This window comes from Salvelinus alpinus, chromosome 18 (genome assembly GCF_045679555.1).
Source record: "Salvelinus alpinus chromosome 18, SLU_Salpinus.1, whole genome shotgun sequence".
Lineage (NCBI taxonomy): Eukaryota > Metazoa > Chordata > Actinopteri > Salmoniformes > Salmonidae > Salvelinus > Salvelinus alpinus.
In genome coordinates, this window is record NC_092103.1 from 29,263,489 (window position 1) to 29,282,376 (window position 18,888).

The window sequence follows — 18,888 nt, forward strand, 5'->3', positions numbered from 1 at the left end:
TAATTAACGAGTCTGTATGGTTATATACAGGTGAAGTCGGAAGTTTACATACACTTAGATATTAAAACTAGTTTTTCAATCCCTCCACAAATTTCTTGTTAACAAACTATAGTTTTGGCAAGTCAGTTAGGACATCTACTTTGTGCATGACATAAATAACTTTTTCAACAATTGTTTACAGACAGATTATTTCACTTATAATTCACTGTATCACAATTCCACTGGGTCAGAAGGTTACATACACTAAGTTGACTATGCCTTTAAACAGTCCACCTTACTGCCTTCCCCTCTCTCTCTCTCTCTCTCTCTCTCTCTCTCTCTCTGCATACCAATTGCTGCCTGACCCTGAATAACATTGTACAGCAAACATTTCACCATTCAGAGAGAGAGAGAGAAAGATTAAGAAAGAGATAAAGAAATAAAGAGCAGATGAGAATCGAGATGTCAGTATGTGTGTGTGTGTGTGTGTGTGTGTGTGTGTGTGTGTGTGTGTGTGTGTGTGTGTGTGTGTGTGTGTGTGTGTGTGTGTGTGTGTGTGTGTGTGTGTGTGTGTGTGTGTGTGTGTGTGTGTGCATGCTTGTGTGCCTGTGTGTGTGTGTAAATTTGTGTGTCTTAGCAGCATAGATCTGACACCACCCCTCACCCCAATCACTCAGCCGCAACACACACACACACACACACACACACATTCGTCTGACAACAAATCTCACCTCAATCCATCAGACTAAACGTTAGTGGCAGAAAGGAGGATGAAGAGATTACAAAAAAGACAACAACAAATCCAAATCCTGAAATCAATCAAATGGCTGTGTGGGTTAGGGTTAGTTCTACCTAAAATATCAGTGTGTGTGTGTGTGTAACCTGTAACAGTAGCGGTCCTGGTACAGTTGTAGAGGATGGCCAGTTCTCCAAAGACCTTCCCAGGGTCTATGGTGCACAGCTTCTGTCCCCCTTTAGTAACCTCCACCTTACCCTCTACATACACACATGCACACGCACACACACACACATGCACACACACACACGCACACACACACACGCACACACACATGCACACAATTAGACAATGTTGATCATATACTCCCTTCACTTTATAAACATCCACAAATGAATAGGAGAGTGTGGGTGTATTACCATGAAACACATGATTGTATTCATCATATGTGTTAATGAAACAGATCATGGGTAATATTAATGCATGTCTTTAAGTGTGAATGAGTGGGGAGTTGGGGAGTTCCGTTCAGTCAGGAAGGTTTGATGATGTAACATGTGTACATGTGAATGAGAAACAGAGAGGAAAATAAACTGTAATAAAAAGAGAGAGATTAACAGATATTTTTTAAGAGGATAGAAGTCAAGGTGTCAGGAACAGAGGACTCAGAGAGCCTGGGAGAGCAAGGTGTGTGTGTGTGTGTCTGTCTGTGTGTGTCTGTGTGTGTGTGTGTCTGTGTGTGAGTGTCTGTGTGTGTCTGTGTGTGAGTGTCTTTGTGTGTGAGTGACCTGTCTGCCCCTGCTACAGTGAGCTCACTATACAGAGTATTATCTCTCTCCCTCTCCCCTTTCTGCTAGACTATTACACCTTCTCACCTCTTTATATTCTCCCTCCCTCCCTCCCTCCCTCCCTCCCTCCCTCCCTCCCTCCCTCCCTCCCTCCCTCCCTCCCTCTGAAAGGCCCAGTGCAGTCAAAACAATTGATTTTCCTGTGTATTATATATATTTTCACACTATAATGTTTGAACAATACTGTGTTTTGGTGGGACAGTATGAAAGGGAATTCCATGCAGATCATTTCCAGGTTTCCCCTCCCCACTCAGGCTACTCCCAGACAGTCCTAGCTAAATTATTTGCTAAGAAGCTATTTTTGTTTATTTTTTGCCATTTTAATTGAAAACAATCACAGTAAGGTACCTCAGAGAGAGAGAGAGAGAGAGAAATATGTATCCATCAAAGACATTGAGAGTAATACTACAGCAGTATTACACTAATACTATATAGTCATAGTACCTGTCCCTGCTCCAGGTGTTTCATTAAGTCATTCTCCAGCAGAGCCCTCTGGATCAGCTCTCTAGACCTGTACATGGAGAAAGTGTGTTTGTTTGTGTGTGTGTGTGTGTGTGTGTGTGTGTGTGTGTGTGTGTGTGTGTGTGTGTGTGTGTGTGTGTGTGTGTGTGTGTGTGTGTGTGTGTGTGTGTGTGTGTGTGTGTGTGTGTGTGTGTGTGTGTGTGTGAGTGAGTGAGTGAGTGTGTGAGTTCGGCGGGGTCCAGGGCAGTGGGTTCTGCTGATATTGCCTGTCTCTTAGTCCGCTGCGGTTCATCAGGCACTGGTGGGGATAGCCCAGATGCTGATGGACACATATTTCGGTTAGGCTTTAGCTCTTTCTTGCATAAGTAGTGCACAGTAATTGTTATATAGTATACAGTGCATTCGGGAAGTATTCGTACCCCTTCCCTTTTCCAACATTTTGTTACGTTACATCCTTATTCTAAAATGGATTCAATAAAAAAAATCCTCATCCATCTACACACGATATTCAATAATGACAAAGCGAAAACAGGTTTTTAGAAATGTTTGCAAATTCATTAAAAATTACAAATAGAATACCTTATATACCTTATTTACATAAGTATTCAGACCCTTTGCTATGAGACTCTAAATTGAGCTCAGGTGCATCCTGTTTCCATTGATCATCCTTGAGATGTTTATACAATTTGATTGGAGTCCACCTGTGGTAATATCAATTGATTGGACATGATTTGGAAAGGCACACACCTGTCTGTATAACATCCCACAGTTGACAGAGCATGTCAGAACAAAAACCAAGCAATGAGGTCAAAGGAATTGTCCGTAGAGCTCTGAGACAGGACTGTGTCGAGGCAAAGATCTGGGGAAGGGTACCAAAAAATGTCTGCAGCATTGAAGGTCCCCAAGAACACAGTGGCCTCCATCTTTCTTAAATGGAAGAAGTTTGGAACCACCAAGACTCTTCCTAGAGCTGGCCGCCCGGCCAAACTGAGCAATCGGGGGGAGAAGGGCCTTGCTCAGGGAGATGACTCCCCAAAACTCCCCAGATACAGGTGTGCCAAGCTTGTAGCGTCATAGCCAGGAAGACTCGAGGCTGTAATCGCTGCCAAAGATGTTTCAACAAAATACTGAGTAAAGGGTCTGAATACTTATGTAAATGTGATATCAGGTTTTTATTTTTTATAAATCTCCACAAAAATCCTAAAAACCTGTTTTTGCTTTGTCATTGTGGGGTATTTTGTGTAGATTGATGAGGGGGGAAACAATTTAAGTAACTGAATGTGGAAAAAGTCAAGGGGTCTGAATACTTTCCAAATGCACTTCATGACTAGTTTGGTACGGTACCTCTTACCTGTGTTCTCAGTGGTCCCTGTGTGTTGTAGAGCTTTGCAGTGTCGGTCCAATTCAGTCTGCAGCTGTCTGATGAGGTCATCTTTAGTGTCCAGCTCCAACTCCAGCTCATCTATCAGAGTGTCTCTCTGACGGAGCTCCTCGATCTTCAGCTGCAGCGCAAACTGCAGGTCCCTCAGAGTACCCATAGCCTTGATATGCACACATTCAGAACACACATAGCAATCACACACAGGATGCACACACACAGGAATGGAGAATAAATAATTTGTTTTGGGGACAGCTCCACCACATGCAAAATCCTTGATTATTCACTGGTTAATCCCACAAACATAAATACATTGAAATAAAATAACGATATGCACATACAGGTTACAATAAAACTGAAATATAGAAACACACATACACCACGTGCTGATACTTTGGGAATGTCAAGTTCATGCAGTTATTAGAAAAATACATTTGAAAGTGTAAAAAATATCCTACCTTTGTCCAAGCGTTGGGTGTGTGTGAACAAGAAGCGCGTGCTGACTTCTCCTGTTAGCGCTCCATTCACAGTTGTGTGCGGATCTCTCATCTCATCATGTGTCAATTGATTTATAGCTGATGTGAAAATCGAGCAGGATAGGATAATCAAACAGAGACCGCGACGAATGTGAATTAAAAGGGTAATTTTAAAGGTGTGAAAACTTCAGATGATGGAGAGAGATACCAGACACATCTGCCGGTTGCGCTCTAGTGAAGATTTATAACCGAGCACTGAATGGACAATTTCTACAGTAGGCAATATTGCCGTGCACTTATGCATAAAAGTTTGGATCTTTTTTTCCCAGAAATGTATGGGCGATTAGTTAACATCAATTAAATAATAGCCTTGGCACCATGCACATGATCACAGGGTTTGCTTGTGATGTTTCAAGCTGAATATGTTGAATAAATAGTTCTATTTTTAATAAGATTGATGACACCAGTTAATACCGGTTTTTGTATTTTTTGTGTTGGCAAATCCACTTTCTTATGTATCTGAAAACACAGCAGTGTAGTCATCAATCGTGACGAATCTCCACATCATGTTTTAAATATATATTTGTTGCATTCACGGGGAATCTGCAATGCGGTCGCAAAAACTAGATTTACCTACTAGAATAACCACCATGGCTGCACCCTGCACTGAAAACAATCACAAACAAGGCACACTGGAATTGTATCCTTTTTACCCAATATAAAACGTCAGTATAATGTTTGTTGACATTAACTCTTGATTGTATTCATATTTTGGTAATTTAACATGAAAGTTAGAGCGAAAGCTTCCTTGACAGTTCCGCAGTGCTCTGGACGTCCCGTTCCCATCAACTCGCGAAGCGTCCATCGCGCTCCAGTCCCTCTCCCCAGACCGCGAGCCCCGGAAAGGAGGCATCAGCAAGGAGCTCACTGTTTCCGGTAGCACGCTGTCTGTGTGAGTATCTGCTGTATGTGTACTACCACCTAGTGTAATCAATGGTGTAAGAGTATGGAGGTACTACTGTAGGTCATGTGAATCCCTCCCTCATCTCTTCTTTCACCATCTCCTGTCTCTTCCATACCTCTCACACCATAAGGAGGTGGAGGGCAGATGAGGCCCGTATCCTGCGTGTCTCTGTAGGGTCATTTATGGACCACCTCTCCCTGGTGATGGAAACCATGGAGTTGTTCGGACCACCTGTCCCTCAGTGACCACTCACACACTCAGCAGTCTCTGTTCTACAATGACCTGCAGAGAACCAAGAGGAGCAGTGTTATGCTGAACAGAGGGGTCTCTCTGGCCGACAGACCCAGCAGAAGCATGCTGTGCACCTCGGTACAGAGCGACATGTCCCACTTTCAATCCTCTGCTATTCAAATTGAAGGAACTGGATTGTCTTACACCAATGCAATATTTCTGTAGTTGTTGCATTAGAATGTGATTTAGAGCAGTGGGCCTGCAGGTCTAAGACTAAAAAAAAAAGACAACTGACACATTTCCATAAAGTAGACATTTATGTTTTACAGTGAAGAGATATGCAACAAAAGATGACAGTTGAAGTAGGAGTTGTGTGAAAATGTTCACGTAGATAGATGACTAAGGATTTTTGCTCATTGGTTGTTGGCATGAATGAGACAAAACATTTATGTTACTAGAACACACAGCAACGCTAGTGGATGGTGTAGAATAGGAAGGCAGATTTAAGACAGTGGAATGGAAGAAACTAGGAGAGGTGATCAGTAGGACCAAAGAGGGGCACGGTACACTGTTAGGGCAGAGGACATGGGTCCAGTCCCAAACCCTCCCCTCTTTCCCTAGACACTTCTAGATAGCCTCCTGGTAGACCAGAGAAGTAGTGTAAGCAATATGACCAACTACTATTTCACTAGAACCACACTGCTTACACAAATCAGATAATTTTTAATCTATTAGGGGCCTTGAGGGGGGGCTAGGGTTTAAACTTGAGACAGGCCCATAGTGACTGCTCATCTCATGTCCTCATTCCATAAAATGTATGACCAGCCTCTACAGGGATATAGTTGTGTAGTATGAATAACAAAATAAGAAATGTACTGAACTAACCAGTATAAAAGAACAGAACCGATGTTGCTGTTGGGTCGAGAGAATGTCAGTGCACACCGTCGTATTCTGATTGCACACATTTACCTTCACTGCATCTGGTTAGCTTATCACCCTCTACACAACTGCTTGAAACTTATGAAATACAACTGATTCAAATAGAAACATGTCAAAGGGTCTAGGGGTTGACAGCTTGGCAACATAAGGACTGCTGAAAGGCAGAAAAACACCACATATACTGTATATATAGATTGATATGACAGATCTGCCGCAGTAATACTTGTCATGAGATGAAAGGCACAGAGAGAGAAGAGTAAGTAAGAGTTGCTCCTAACCAATCCCTCTAATGGTTAAGGTTAGGCCAAGAGTAATCTGATCCTAGATCAGTAGTTAATGACAACTTCTACTTTGATCACAAACAAACAGACCAATAGTCTACCTCAGTATAAAAGTAAGGATGAAACAATTAAAACGACAAGAACTAAAAGACATGACAACATTATTAGAAATGATTATAATAGGAGCATCATGATTGTATTTTCCATAGTATCACCGGTTCTTCTATCTTATTAAAAAGTGATGCTGTGCAAATGGGGGATTCTCCTCTCCTTCCTGCCGGTCAAGTCACCACGGGAGACAGTGAGTTAAGAAAAATGTGTTTTCTTTCTTTTCATCTGGAATCTTCTGTAGCTGACTGAGGAAGGGAGGGCAGAGACAGGGGGGGGGGGGGGGGGGTGTCCCCACCTCTCTTCATGGGATGCATCTCAATAGTCTAAAGTGGCTTCCTCCCCTTCATCTGCACTGATGTGAGAACACAGGAAGGCTGTGGGGAGATGGCCTTTACTTTACCTGTCCCAATCTTTTACACCAGTGCAGAGGACGAAAAGGAGACAAGGAGCACTATTAAGATGCACCCATGTCCTCCCGGTCCTCTCCTCCATCCAACGTCCGTCCGTCGTTGGTCTCAGCAGGAGCAGCCGTCGCTGGAGGAGGGCCGGTCGTCTCTCAGTTTGATCTGGTCTGGGAAGTCATACGTCTCCACCTCAGACTCCTACAGACAGAGACAGTGTGCAAAAACAGCAAGTAGAAGAATTTAAGAAAAACAAATCTTCCTCATTTTGGTGAGACCGATACGATCTGCTGTACTGAGATATACTCACATTGGATGGGTTGAGTAGGATTCAAACCTCTAAAAACAGCCTAATACATACTCTTAAAGTAGGTACATTTGCAAAGTTTGACTATGATAGGAGTTCCAGAGAGCAGCCTCAGTGAACGGGTGGAGGTGCTCTGCCTACCAGTGTTTAAGGAGGGCATGTTTGGACAGGTGTTCCCTGTGGCAATATTGTGTGTGTGTGTGTACCTGTTTGAGGGCGTTGCGGGCGATGGTCTGGAATGCTTGGTCTACGTTGATGGCTTCCTTGGCACTGGTCTCAAAGTAGGGGATGTTGTTCTTACTGGCACACCAGGCCTGGGCACGCTTTGTCGTCACCTAGACAACATAACAGTAACACCATGATATCATTAACACCACTGTGTCATACACACTTCCTCATACATCATTAACACCAGTGTCGTACACACTTCCTCATACATGGAACCATCTATAGCCACAACAAACATTTGACAAGGTCTGACTCTGTACTGCCTACGCTCCACCACCTGTCTGTTCCGGCTCTCCAATGTACGGACACACACCTACCTGTCTGTTCTCGAGGTCAATCTTGTTGCCTAGCACCACAAAGGGGAAGTTATCTGGGTCTCTGGGGCTGGCCTGGATCAGGAACTCATCCCTCCAACTGTCCAGAGTCTTAAAGGTGTTGGGCGCCGTGACATCATAGACCAGCACACAGCAGTCAGCCCCACGGTAGAACGCCACACCCAGAGATTGAAACCGCTCCTGCCCTGCCGTGTCCCAGATCTGTCAGGAGAGATATGTTAATTACCGGTACTATGTTTTTGGTATTTTAGTACTTTGTTATATTGTTTTCAATATGTGATTACACTAAGAGGAAGCGAGAGGGTCGGAATGAAGAGGGAAAGAGCGAGGGTGCGAGTGGGGAATGAGAGTGTAAGATAGAATTGCATTGTCTGTTTTCACAGAAATGTGCCTTGCAACATAAGGGGGTGGGGGGAGAGATGCGTAAGAGGCCAAAAAGAAAGAAGGATAAAACTATGACTCAATCACAGGATGAAATTTGCCCAATCTCTGATTCAAACACACTATGACATATTTGGCAGAGGTAAGCACCCATGACTAGGCTAATAATATAGAAGAACATACAGAACCACACGAGACCAACCTGCATGGTGACCAGCCTGTCATCCACCATCACCTCCTTAGTGAGGAAGTCAGCTCCTATAGTGGCCTTGTATTGGTTACTGAACCTCTTATTTACATACTGGTTCATCAGCGATGTCTTCCCTACCCTGGGGACACACCAACACAAACACATTTAGAACTGTAGCTATTTAGTAGAACAGCCAGAGAAGGACTTGAAACACTGACCCCCCTGCACAACTACCTGTGCCATAAAGGTCCTGACTTCTTTACAGAGGCTGATGTACATGTAAGAGTGCTACGGAACAAATACACACTTGAGCGGTAAAGTTCAAAATAAGTGACATCTAGTTGTGTAAACACCATGATCTTCTGGGCCCAGTTTTTCAAGTTATCAGATAGGATTAAATGCATAGAAACAATGAATAGAATGAGTCCCCATTCAAGTCAATGATTAGTCTGTTCTATTCATTGTATTTCTATGCATTTAATACTTTCTGGTAGGTGAGGTCCAGATAACTGGAAAAACTGGGCCCAGGTCACTCACCCAGAGTCTCCGAGGATGATCACCTTCAGCAGCACCTTCTTACGGGAGGCCATCCTTCCCTGGGACTAACGTAATTATGCTGAGAAAAGACGGGGGGGAAAGAGTCAACTGGCTGGACTTGTAGCTGGCATTATCTATTCTAGGTCATTTAACGTACAAGACACAGTAGGCTATTGGTTTAATTGTGATAACAGCCATAGGCTCCAGTGTTACTGACACATTGCTAAAGGGAACTTGTTTACACATCGTGTGATACAGACTTGCTAGTTAAGAACCTTTAGCAAATTAGCATACCAGCTAGCTAAATATGTAACAAGCTAACTCTTTGAAACATGACAGTGGACCTAGCGAGAAAGCTTTGGGCATAGTAGAAATCGAATTAAGTAGGATTTATTAAAATTGTAATCTTACCAACTGTAGCTTATAACACAAAATGTGACATTATCGTTACCAGCCAGCAGGTGCAGCGAATGCTAACCTTTGCTACCGACTGGTCACACTGTAGTGTCGTCTACAGACTGTCAAACAGCTAACGTTAACAATATAGTAGTTAACTATATAGGCAAGCGGCTCATGCTGTTTGAGACCAACCAAGCACGCCGATAATATGCAATAGGAAGTGTAAACCAGATGTATCTAGCTAGCTAAACGTCGAAATGCTAATTAGCTAACTATGTGGACTGTCACAGAAAACCCAACAAACACAAATGTTGTAGCAAGCTAGCTAAAAGTGCCTAGTAAGCAAGCTAACATTAACCAACTAACGTTAGCTAGCTACAGATTGCGTAAAAAGACAAAATGTCGACCAGTTTTAACATTACCTGTTCAACAATCAAACGGCGATAATACGACGCAGGGACAAAACGAAAAATGTTGTCCTTATGTCAGTTTGCCGGGATCTATGTCTATTTTTTTTAAACGTGAAAATCCTGACCACCTAGCTATCGTTAGCCAGCTTCATAAAACCTTGTCCCAGGTTAGCTAACTTGCTAAGAACATCCGCTTTTTGTTACGCTATTGCTGGCAGAGTCACGAGGGACTGACGTGTCTCCAGGTCAAAACCAATGAACGCCCTTCACATTTTGTGTCAAATAGCTACAGTATGTATAATGTATGACATTCCATGTTTGGAAGACGATGTCAGTCTGACAATGAACATTACATGGCATTAAGAAGATATTATATCTGGTAGGTTTATATCACAGTTATATAATTTTAGCATTTTTTAAACCTTTATTTAACTAGGCAAGTCAGTTAAGAACAAATTCTTATTTACAATGATGGCCTACCTCGGCCAAACCCGAACGACGCTGGTCCAATTGTACGCCACCCTATGTGCCGCCCTTATTTCTCTGTCTTTCTTGTAATGCCAACATTTAATCCTGCATGTTATATTAATTCCAAAACAATACATGAATTTACTGTTTTTGACTTGATTATCAGTTGGACAAACAAAATACCTTAACACTTTTCTGTTGTTGCTTACCCTAGTATGAAATAAAATGCCATTCCATACACGATTTTCATGCACTCTTGCCTTGAGCTATTGGAGGTGCCAAATACCGATTATTATCAGGTGGTTAGTTAAGAAGCCAACTGCTTCAAAGACTCAAACAATGATGGACTGGCATACCTGTGTCACATCTATTTCGAGCACCGCATTTTTTTTGGGGGGGGGGGGTTGCCTGTTTTACATGTTACTTTGGCATTAATACGTGTCACATATCAGTTTTCAAACAATGTATAAAACATTTTTTTTTTTTTAATTGGAGTTAATAAAGCCGCATACAAACATCGTCTCTTTTTTGCTTTCTTGAGGAAGGCAGCTCCAAAATGCAGGTGTTTCAGCATTGCTCAGTGCTTTCTGTGGTGGTGGGGCAGCCAGCGGAAAATACAGAGCGTAAGGGTTGGTAATGTTCTCTAGTTGCGCTGTGATTGGCTCAGTGTTCTGTCACTCATTGGGACACTACGTCACTGCCAAATCAAAGGGTAGAGATAAAAAATTAAAGTCCCTTGGATGCTGCCATATAGTTATATTAGAAGGGCCCATCCAACAAGGCTCAAGGTCATTGGCCAGAGATAAAATAAAGACAAATCACATTATATCTGCAGTAGCTTTGATTAAAAGATGGCTCCGAAGAACATGGCTGACGTTTTACATTCTCCCAACCAATTGTGCTATTTAAAATAAAAAAAAGTAAGCATTTTGTGTAACTTATTTTTTTACTTATTGTGTACATAATGCTGCTACCGTCTCTTATGACTGAAAATAACTTCTGGACTTCAGAACAGCGATTACTCACCGTGGACTGGTAGAAACGTTTTCCTATAACGAGTCTGAGAAGGATATCCTGCTCTCACTGGAACAGGCCCAGATCCTCGCCTTTTGCGTGAAGAAAAGACACAGGAAAATTGGCCGCAGATCGGGCAGGCTTCTGAGAATCCGTAGGCGAGCGAGTAAACTCCCACTGCCATCCGTTCTTCTTGTCAGAGGAAAGCCCATAAAATGTCAGAGACTCCAGTCACGCAAGTTATAGACTTTCCTCTGCTACCGCACGGCAAGCGGTACCGGAGCGCCAAGTCTAGGACCAAAAGGCTCCTCAACAGCTTCTACCCCCAAGCCATAAGACTGCTGAACAATTAATAAAATCGCCACCGGACAATTTACATTGACACCCCCCTCCCTCCCTCCCTTTTGTACACTGCTGCAACTTGCTGTTTATTATCAATGCATAGTCACTTCACCCCCACCTACATGTACTAATTACCTCAACTAGCCTGTACCCCCGCACACTGACTCAGTACTGGTACCCCCTGTATATTACCTTGTTATTCTTATTCTTATTGTGTTAGGTGGCGTGGCGAGAATCTGTCTCCGCACCACGTGCTCTCACCACTGGTGTCCCCCAGGGCTCTGTTCTAGGCCCTCTCCTATTCTCGCTATACACCAAGTCACTTGGCTCTGTCATATCCTCACATGGTCTCTCCTATCATTGCTATGCTGACGACACACAATTAATCTTCTCCTTTCCCCCTTCTGATAACCAGGTGGCGAATCGCATCTCTGCATGTCTGGCAGACATATCAGTGTGGATGACGGATCACCACCTCAAGCTGAACCTCGGCAAGACGGAGCTGCTCTTCCTCCCGGGGAAGGACTGCCCGTTCCATTATCTCGCCATCACGGTTGACAACTCCATTGTGTCCTCCTCCCAGAGTGCTAAGAACCTTGGCGTGATCCTGGACAACACCCTGTCGTTCTCAACTAACATCAAGGCGGTGACCCGTTCCTGTAGGTTCATGCTCTACAACATTCGCAGAGTACGACCCTGCCTCACACAGGAAGCGGCGCAGGTCCTAATCCAGGCACTTGTCATCTCCCGTCTGGATTACTGCAACTCGCTGTTGGCTGGGCTCCCTGCCTGTGCCATTAAACCCCTACAACTCATCCAGAACGCCGCAGCCCGTCTGGTGTTCAACCTTCCCAAGTTCTCTCACGTCACCCCGCTCCTCCGCTCTCTCCACTGGCTTCCAGTTGAAGCTCGCATCCGCTACAAGACCATGGTGCTTGCCTACGGAGCTGTGAGGGGGACGGCACCTCCGTACCTTCAGGCTCTGATCAGGCCCTACACCCAAACAAGGGCACTGCGTTCATCCACCTCTGGCCTGCTCGCCTCCCTACCTCTGAGGAAGTACAGTTCCCGCTCAGCCCAGTCAAAACTGTTCGCTGCTCTGGCACCCCAATGGTGGAACAAACTCCCTCACGACGCCAGGTCAGCGGAGTCAATCACCACCTTCCGGAGACACCTGAAACCCCACCTCTTTAAGGAATACCTAGGATAGGAGAAAGTAATCCCTCTAACCCCCCCCCCCCCCCCCTTAAAAGAGTTAGATGCACTATTGTAAAGTGGTTGTTCCACTGGATATCATAAGGTGAATGCACCAATTTGTAAGTCGCTCTGGATAAGAGCGTCTGCTAAATGACTTAAATGTAAATGTGTTACTTTTTATTATTACTTTTTATTTTAGTCTACTTGGTAAGTATTTTCTTAACTCTTCTTGAACTGCACTGTTGGTTAAGGGCTTGTAAGTACGCATTTCACAGTAAAGTCTACACTGGTTGTATTTGGCGCATGTGACAATGTTTTATTTGATTGGACAGATCATACTTTCAAAATCTTAGCTAGCAGTCATCATCATGAATCAAGTCGACAATCTACTGGCAAATCCTTGTCATATGAAGAGAAATAATGAAGATAAATTATAGATCACATGTATCGGTTCTCATCGGACATTGGACATAAACATTTCACAACAAGCAGGAAATTGAAAATTCAACATTGAGTGGTTTGGAAGAAATCAGTGGCTAACTGCAAGCATTGCAAAGCAATCACTAGCCTGCTATTCAGTGGAGTGGGTGTGTGGTCCAAGTCTGGGTTTAAGGGTCTCTTTTCCAAGCTTAAAATTATAAACATTCAACATTGGCCATGCTGTCAATCCAGCATGATTTCTGCCGCGGTCAAAACAACTTAACTCGGAATTGGGAAATATGACGTCAGTGAGTTCAAGACAACTGGGAACTCGGGGGAAAAAACAAGCTCCAAATGGGAAATTAAGTTTTGAACGGTCATCAATCTCGGAATTGTAAATCGGGAACTCTTTCTAGAGCTCCGACCTGAAGATCACTGACGTCATCATGATTCCCAGTTGTCTTGAAAGCACCATAAATGCAGAGAATGCCAGACTTTAATGACATAGTTTGATGACAAAATTCGTCACCTTCCTGTTCAAGTGAGCACAGCACAACAAGGTGAGTCCAAAAATGTATTGTATGCTGCTACATAAATGGTGTAATATGCCAGGGAGATATGTATACTGTAGCTAAGAAAGTAATACTAAGTGTATGTTGTGTAGTAAACTGTTAGTAGCCCATGTGCCTCACCCTAATAATTTGGTATATTTCCCCATCTTAATTTCGCCTACTGTTCTGACTTGGTGGTGCACTGTTCTGACTTGGTAGCCTATAACCTGTTTTAGATCAAAGTAATCATCAAATATTGTAAGAGCTTTCATTGTTTACTTATATGCCCACTTTTTTTATCCTACTGTTCTGACTTGGTGTACAGGGAGAACACTGTAAGAACGGCCCATGTTCTAAATTCTGTCGCTGTACATTATAAAAGTGCTGAACAAATAGTTATATTGACTACGTTTGTCCTAGCTCGCTCATGAATAAAATTATGAAATTGCCTCTTATCCGCTTCCTTATGTCATAGTTTGTACATCTCAATTGTCAGTAGAAACCAAATTTGTTTAAGCAAGTCTGCCATATCAGCTATGTTTTTTTAAGGCAGTAAATGAGGCTGAATGAACTGATAGCCAGGTGTAGCATTGGTAAAGTGTTGGGACTTGTCAGGATGGTGTATTAGAGGCGAAGTCAAGTGCAGGAGAGCAGATTATAATGAACAGGCGTCCTTTATTATAGTTCCAAAAAACGAGAGCACTAGATGAAACAAACGCGCTCAAAAAACGGAACATAAAAGTAGAGCGCGTAAACCAACACCACCTAAATGAAAACAATTACACACAACACATGATGGGAAACAGAGGGTTAAATACAAGTAGCATAATTGGGAAAATGAAAACCAGGTGTGTATGGAAACAAGACAAATGGATATACGAAAAATGGAGCGGCGATGGCTAGAAAGCCGGTGACGTCGATCGCTGAACGCCGCCCGAACAAGGAGAGGGGCTGACTTCGGCAGAAGTCGTGACAGGACTGCTGTTGGGACTCTGCTGTTGGGACAGCTTTATGTAGGCCCTAACAGCTTGTGGGCACCGTTTGTCACTGTTATAGTGCAATTAATGTATTGTTTACAGTGGTGTAAAGTACTTAAGTAAAAATACTTTAAAGTACTACTTAATTCGTTTTTGGGGGTATCTGTACTTTACTTTACTATTTATATTTTTGACAACTTTTTACTTCTACTTCACTACATTCCTAAAGAAAAGAATGTACTTTTTACTTCGTACAAATGTTTGAATGGCTACTCTGATCTGGCAAACTCAATGTTGGTGATTTTGTTGGTGACTTTCATATTTACTTGAGTAATTTTCTATGAGGGTATCTTTACTTTTACTCAAGTATGACATTTGGGTACTTTTTCCATCACTGCTCCCCACCCCGCTTTTACATCGGCACCAATATTTTTTTCTTAATTAGCCCATATGTAATGCATATACAATGATTTGCATTGTGGCCAATGGAATGGGTGGAGTAAAAGGCCAACAACACTCCATATTATTCAGAGCCCCATGAAATGACACCATATATATATATTCTACATTCTACAGACCCTGACTACTTACCTACACACGCACACACACACATACCTTTTTTTCTCTCGCACCATTGGTTAGAGCCTGTAAGTAAGCATTTCACCTGTTGTATTCGGCGCACGTGACAAATAAACTTAGATTTGATTTGAAATAGTGTTATTCTCCTCACGTGAAAAGGTGGTGGTAACATGTTGCAGTATCAATGTTTCTACATATGAAAAATAAATCTATCAACACATCTCCTGTGCTACACTTGCAACACGGACCCTGGATCATTGCTACTCTCCCTTGCGGTATGGCTACAAAGCCCTCCCCCGACCTCCCTTCGGCAAATCAGTTCAGTCCTCCATTCTGCGCCTCCCCACCTATAGGCAGAAACTTAAACAGGAAGCTCCCTTGGTAAGGACTGTTCAACATTGGTCTGACCAATCAGAATCTATGCTTCAAGATTGTTTTGATCATGCGGACTGACGTATCTAAACCGATAACCGTGGATAGATGTCGGCATTCACGCAAAACTTAAAGCGCAAACCACCGCATTTAACCATGGCAAAGTGACTGGGAACATGGATGTGTACAAACAGACCAGCTACGACCTCCGTAAGACAATCAAAGAGACAACACGACAGTAGAGGGACAACCCTAAGTCGCAATTCAATTGCTCAGACACAAGACGTATGTGGCAGGGACTCCAGACAATCACAGATTATAAAAGGAAAGCCAACCACATCACGGATACACCTTGCTCCAGGACGAGCTAAACACCTTCTTCTTTGCCCACTTTGAGGAAAGCAAACATTTTCTCAGTGACCGTGAGTAAGTCTTTTAAGAGTGTTAACCCTCACAAGGCTGCCATCCCAGATGGCATCCCAAGCCGTGTCCTCAGAGCATGTGCAGACCTACTGGCTGCAGTGTTTTTATGGACATATTCAATCTCTCCATGTCCCAGTCTGTTGTCCCCATTTGCTTCAAGATGTCCAAAATTGTTCCTGTAACCAAGAGAGCAGAGGTAACTGAACTATATTACTATTGCCCAGTAGCACTCAGTTCTGTCAAGTGGTTTGAGAGGCTAGTTAAGGACCATATCACCTCCACCTTACCTGATACCCTAGACCCACTACAATTCGCATATCGTCTCAACAGATCCATGGACGATGCAATCGCCATTGCACTGCACACTGCCCTATTCCACCTGGACAAGAGATATACCTATGTAAGAATGCTGTTCTTCGACTAAAGCTCAGCCTTCCACACCGTAGTGCCTTCCAAGCTCATCACTAAGGTCAGAGCCCTGGGTCTGAACACCTCCCTGTGGAACTGGGTACTGGACTTCCTGACGGGCCAACCCCAAGTCGTGAAGGTTGGCAACAACAACTCTGCCAAGCTGATCCTCAACACGGGGGCCACACAGGGGCATGTGCTCAGCCCTGTCCTGTACTCCTTGTTCACCCATGACTGCGTGGTCACACACGTCTCCAACTCAATCATCAAGTTTGCTGACGACACGACAGTGGTATGCCTGATTACCAACAATGATGAGACAGCTTACAGGGAGGAGGTGGGAGCCCGGGTGGAGTGATGCCAGGAAAGTGACCTCTCCATCAACATCAACAAAACGAAGGAGCTGATCGTGGACTACAGGACACAGCAGAGAGAGCACACTCCCATCCACATCGATGGGGCCGCAGTGGTAGGGTCAAAGGCTTAAAGTTCCTCGGCGTGCACATCACTGACAACCTGAAATGGTCCCTTCACACAGACAACATGGTAAAGATACACAACAGTGCCTCTTCAACCTCAGGAGGCTAAAGACATTTTAACTTTGCCCCTAAGACCCACAAACACTTCTACAGATGCACCATTGAGAGCCTCCTGTCAGGCTGTATCACCACCTGGTACAGAAATTGCACCGCCCACAACCGCAGTGCTCTCCAGAGGGTGGTGTGGTCAGCCCAACGCATCACCGGGGTCACAGTGCATGCCCTCCAGGGTGCGTGCTCAGTCCCCTCCTGTACTCCCTGTTCACTCATGAATGCACGGACAGGCACGACTCCAACACCATCATTAAGTTTGCCGATGAAACAACAGTGGTAGGCCTGATCACCGACAACGACGAGACAGCCTATAGGGAGGTCAGAGACCTGACCGTGTGGTGCAAGGACAACAACCTCTCCCTCAACGTGATCAAGACAAAGGAGATGATTGTGGACTACAGGAAAAGGAGGACCGAGCACGCCCCCATTCTCATCGACGGGGCTGTAGTGGAGCAGGTTGAGAGCTTCAAGTTCCTTGGCGTCCACATCACCAACAAACTAACATGGTCCAAGCACCCCAAGACAGTCGTGAAGAGGGCATGACAAAACCTATTCCCCTCAGGATACTGAAAAGATTTGGCATGGGTCCTTAGATCCTCCAAACGTTCTACAGCTGCACCATCGAGAGCATCCTGATGGGTTGGATCACTGCCTGGTAAGGCAACCGACTGCAAGGCACTACAGAGGGTAGTGCGTACAGCCCAGTACATCACTGTGGCCAAGCTTCCTGCCATCCAGGACCTCTATACCAGGCGGTGTCAAAGGAAGGCACTAAAAACTTGCCATAAGACTCCTGAACATCTAATCAAATGGCTACCCAGACTATTTGCATTGCCCCCCCTCTTCTACGCTGCTGCTACTCTCTGTTATTATATATGCATAGTCACTTTAATAACTCTACCTACATGTACATATTACCTCAATTATCTCGACTAACCAGTGTCCCCGCACATTGACTCTGTACCGGTACCCCCTGTATATAGCCTCGCTATTGTTATTTTACTGCTGCTCTTTAATTATTTGTTACTTTTATTTGTTACTTTTTATAGGTATTTTCTTAAAACTGCATTGTTGGTTAAGGGCGTGTAAGTAAGCATTTCACTGTAAGGTCTGCACCTGTTGTATTCGGCGCATGTGACAAATACAATTTGATTTGATCTACCTCACTATACACTAAACAAAAATATAAATGCAACATGTAAAGTGTTGGTGTCATGAGCTGAAATTAAAGATCCCAGAAATGTTCCATATGCACAAAAAGCTTATTTATCTCAAATTCTGTGCACAAATTTGTTTACATCCCTGTTAGTGAGCACTTCTCTTTTGCCAAGATAATCCATCCACCTGACAGGTGTGGCATATCAAGAAGCTGATTAAACAGCAAGATCATCACACAGGTGCACCTTGTGCTGGGGACAATAAAAGCCACTCTAAAATGTGCAGTTTTGTCACACAACACAATGCCAAGGTTTCTCAAGTTTTGAGGGAGCGTGCAATTGGCATGCTGACTGCAGGAATGTCCACCAGAGCTGTTGCCAGATAATTTAATGTTAATTTCTCTACTATAAGCTGCCTCCAATGTCGTTTTAGAGAATTTGGCAGTACGTCCAACCAGACTCACAACCGCAGACCACGTGTATTGCGTCGAGTGAGCGAGCGAATTGCCGATGTCAACGTTGTGAAAAGAGTGCCCCATAGTGGCGATGGTGTTATGGTATGGGCAGGGATAAGCTACGTAAAATAAACACAACTGTAAATGCCATAGCATTCGGAAAGTATTCAGACCTCTTGACTTTTTTCACATTTTGTTACTTTACAGCCTTATTCTAAAATTGATTAAATAGTTTTTTCTCACCGTGCTTCTACACCTGCATTGCTTGCTGTTTGGGGTTTTAGGCTGGGTTTCTGTACAGCACTTTGAGATATCAGCTGATGTAAGAAGGGCTATATAAAT

The 18,888-nt window shown here is 43.7% G+C and overlaps 2 protein-coding genes and 1 long non-coding RNA gene across 3 annotated transcripts; 2 read left to right on the forward strand and 1 right to left on the reverse strand.

Moving 5' to 3' along the window:
- Nucleotides 1-4,492: 4,492 nt before the first annotated feature.
- LOC139544135 (uncharacterized) lies at nucleotides 4,493-5,676 on the forward strand. Its single transcript, XR_011668808.1, has 3 exons — nucleotides 4,493-4,576; nucleotides 4,700-4,828; nucleotides 4,971-5,676. It is a non-coding gene; the product is annotated as an uncharacterized lncRNA (long non-coding RNA).
- On the reverse strand, nucleotides 5,370-9,794 carry LOC139544134 (ras-related protein rab7-like). Its single transcript, XM_071350919.1, has 6 exons — nucleotides 9,603-9,794; nucleotides 8,782-8,860; nucleotides 8,257-8,383; nucleotides 7,656-7,874; nucleotides 7,317-7,445; nucleotides 5,370-7,004 (listed from the first exon to the last, which is right to left on the reverse strand). The coding sequence occupies exons 2-6, from the start codon at nucleotides 8,832-8,834 to the stop codon at nucleotides 6,918-6,920; spliced, it is 615 nt and encodes a 204-aa protein (XP_071207020.1). The 5' UTR covers nucleotides 8,835-8,860; nucleotides 9,603-9,794; the 3' UTR covers nucleotides 5,370-6,917.
- Nucleotides 9,795-9,854: 60 nt separating this feature from the next.
- On the forward strand, nucleotides 9,855-12,667 carry LOC139544133 (uncharacterized). Its single transcript, XM_071350917.1, has 2 exons — nucleotides 9,855-9,969; nucleotides 11,830-12,667. Exon 2 carries the CDS (start codon nucleotides 11,875-11,877, stop codon nucleotides 12,622-12,624), a length of 750 nt encoding a protein of 249 aa, XP_071207018.1. The 5' UTR covers nucleotides 9,855-9,969; nucleotides 11,830-11,874; the 3' UTR covers nucleotides 12,625-12,667.
- Nucleotides 12,668-18,888: the final 6,221 nt, after the last annotated feature.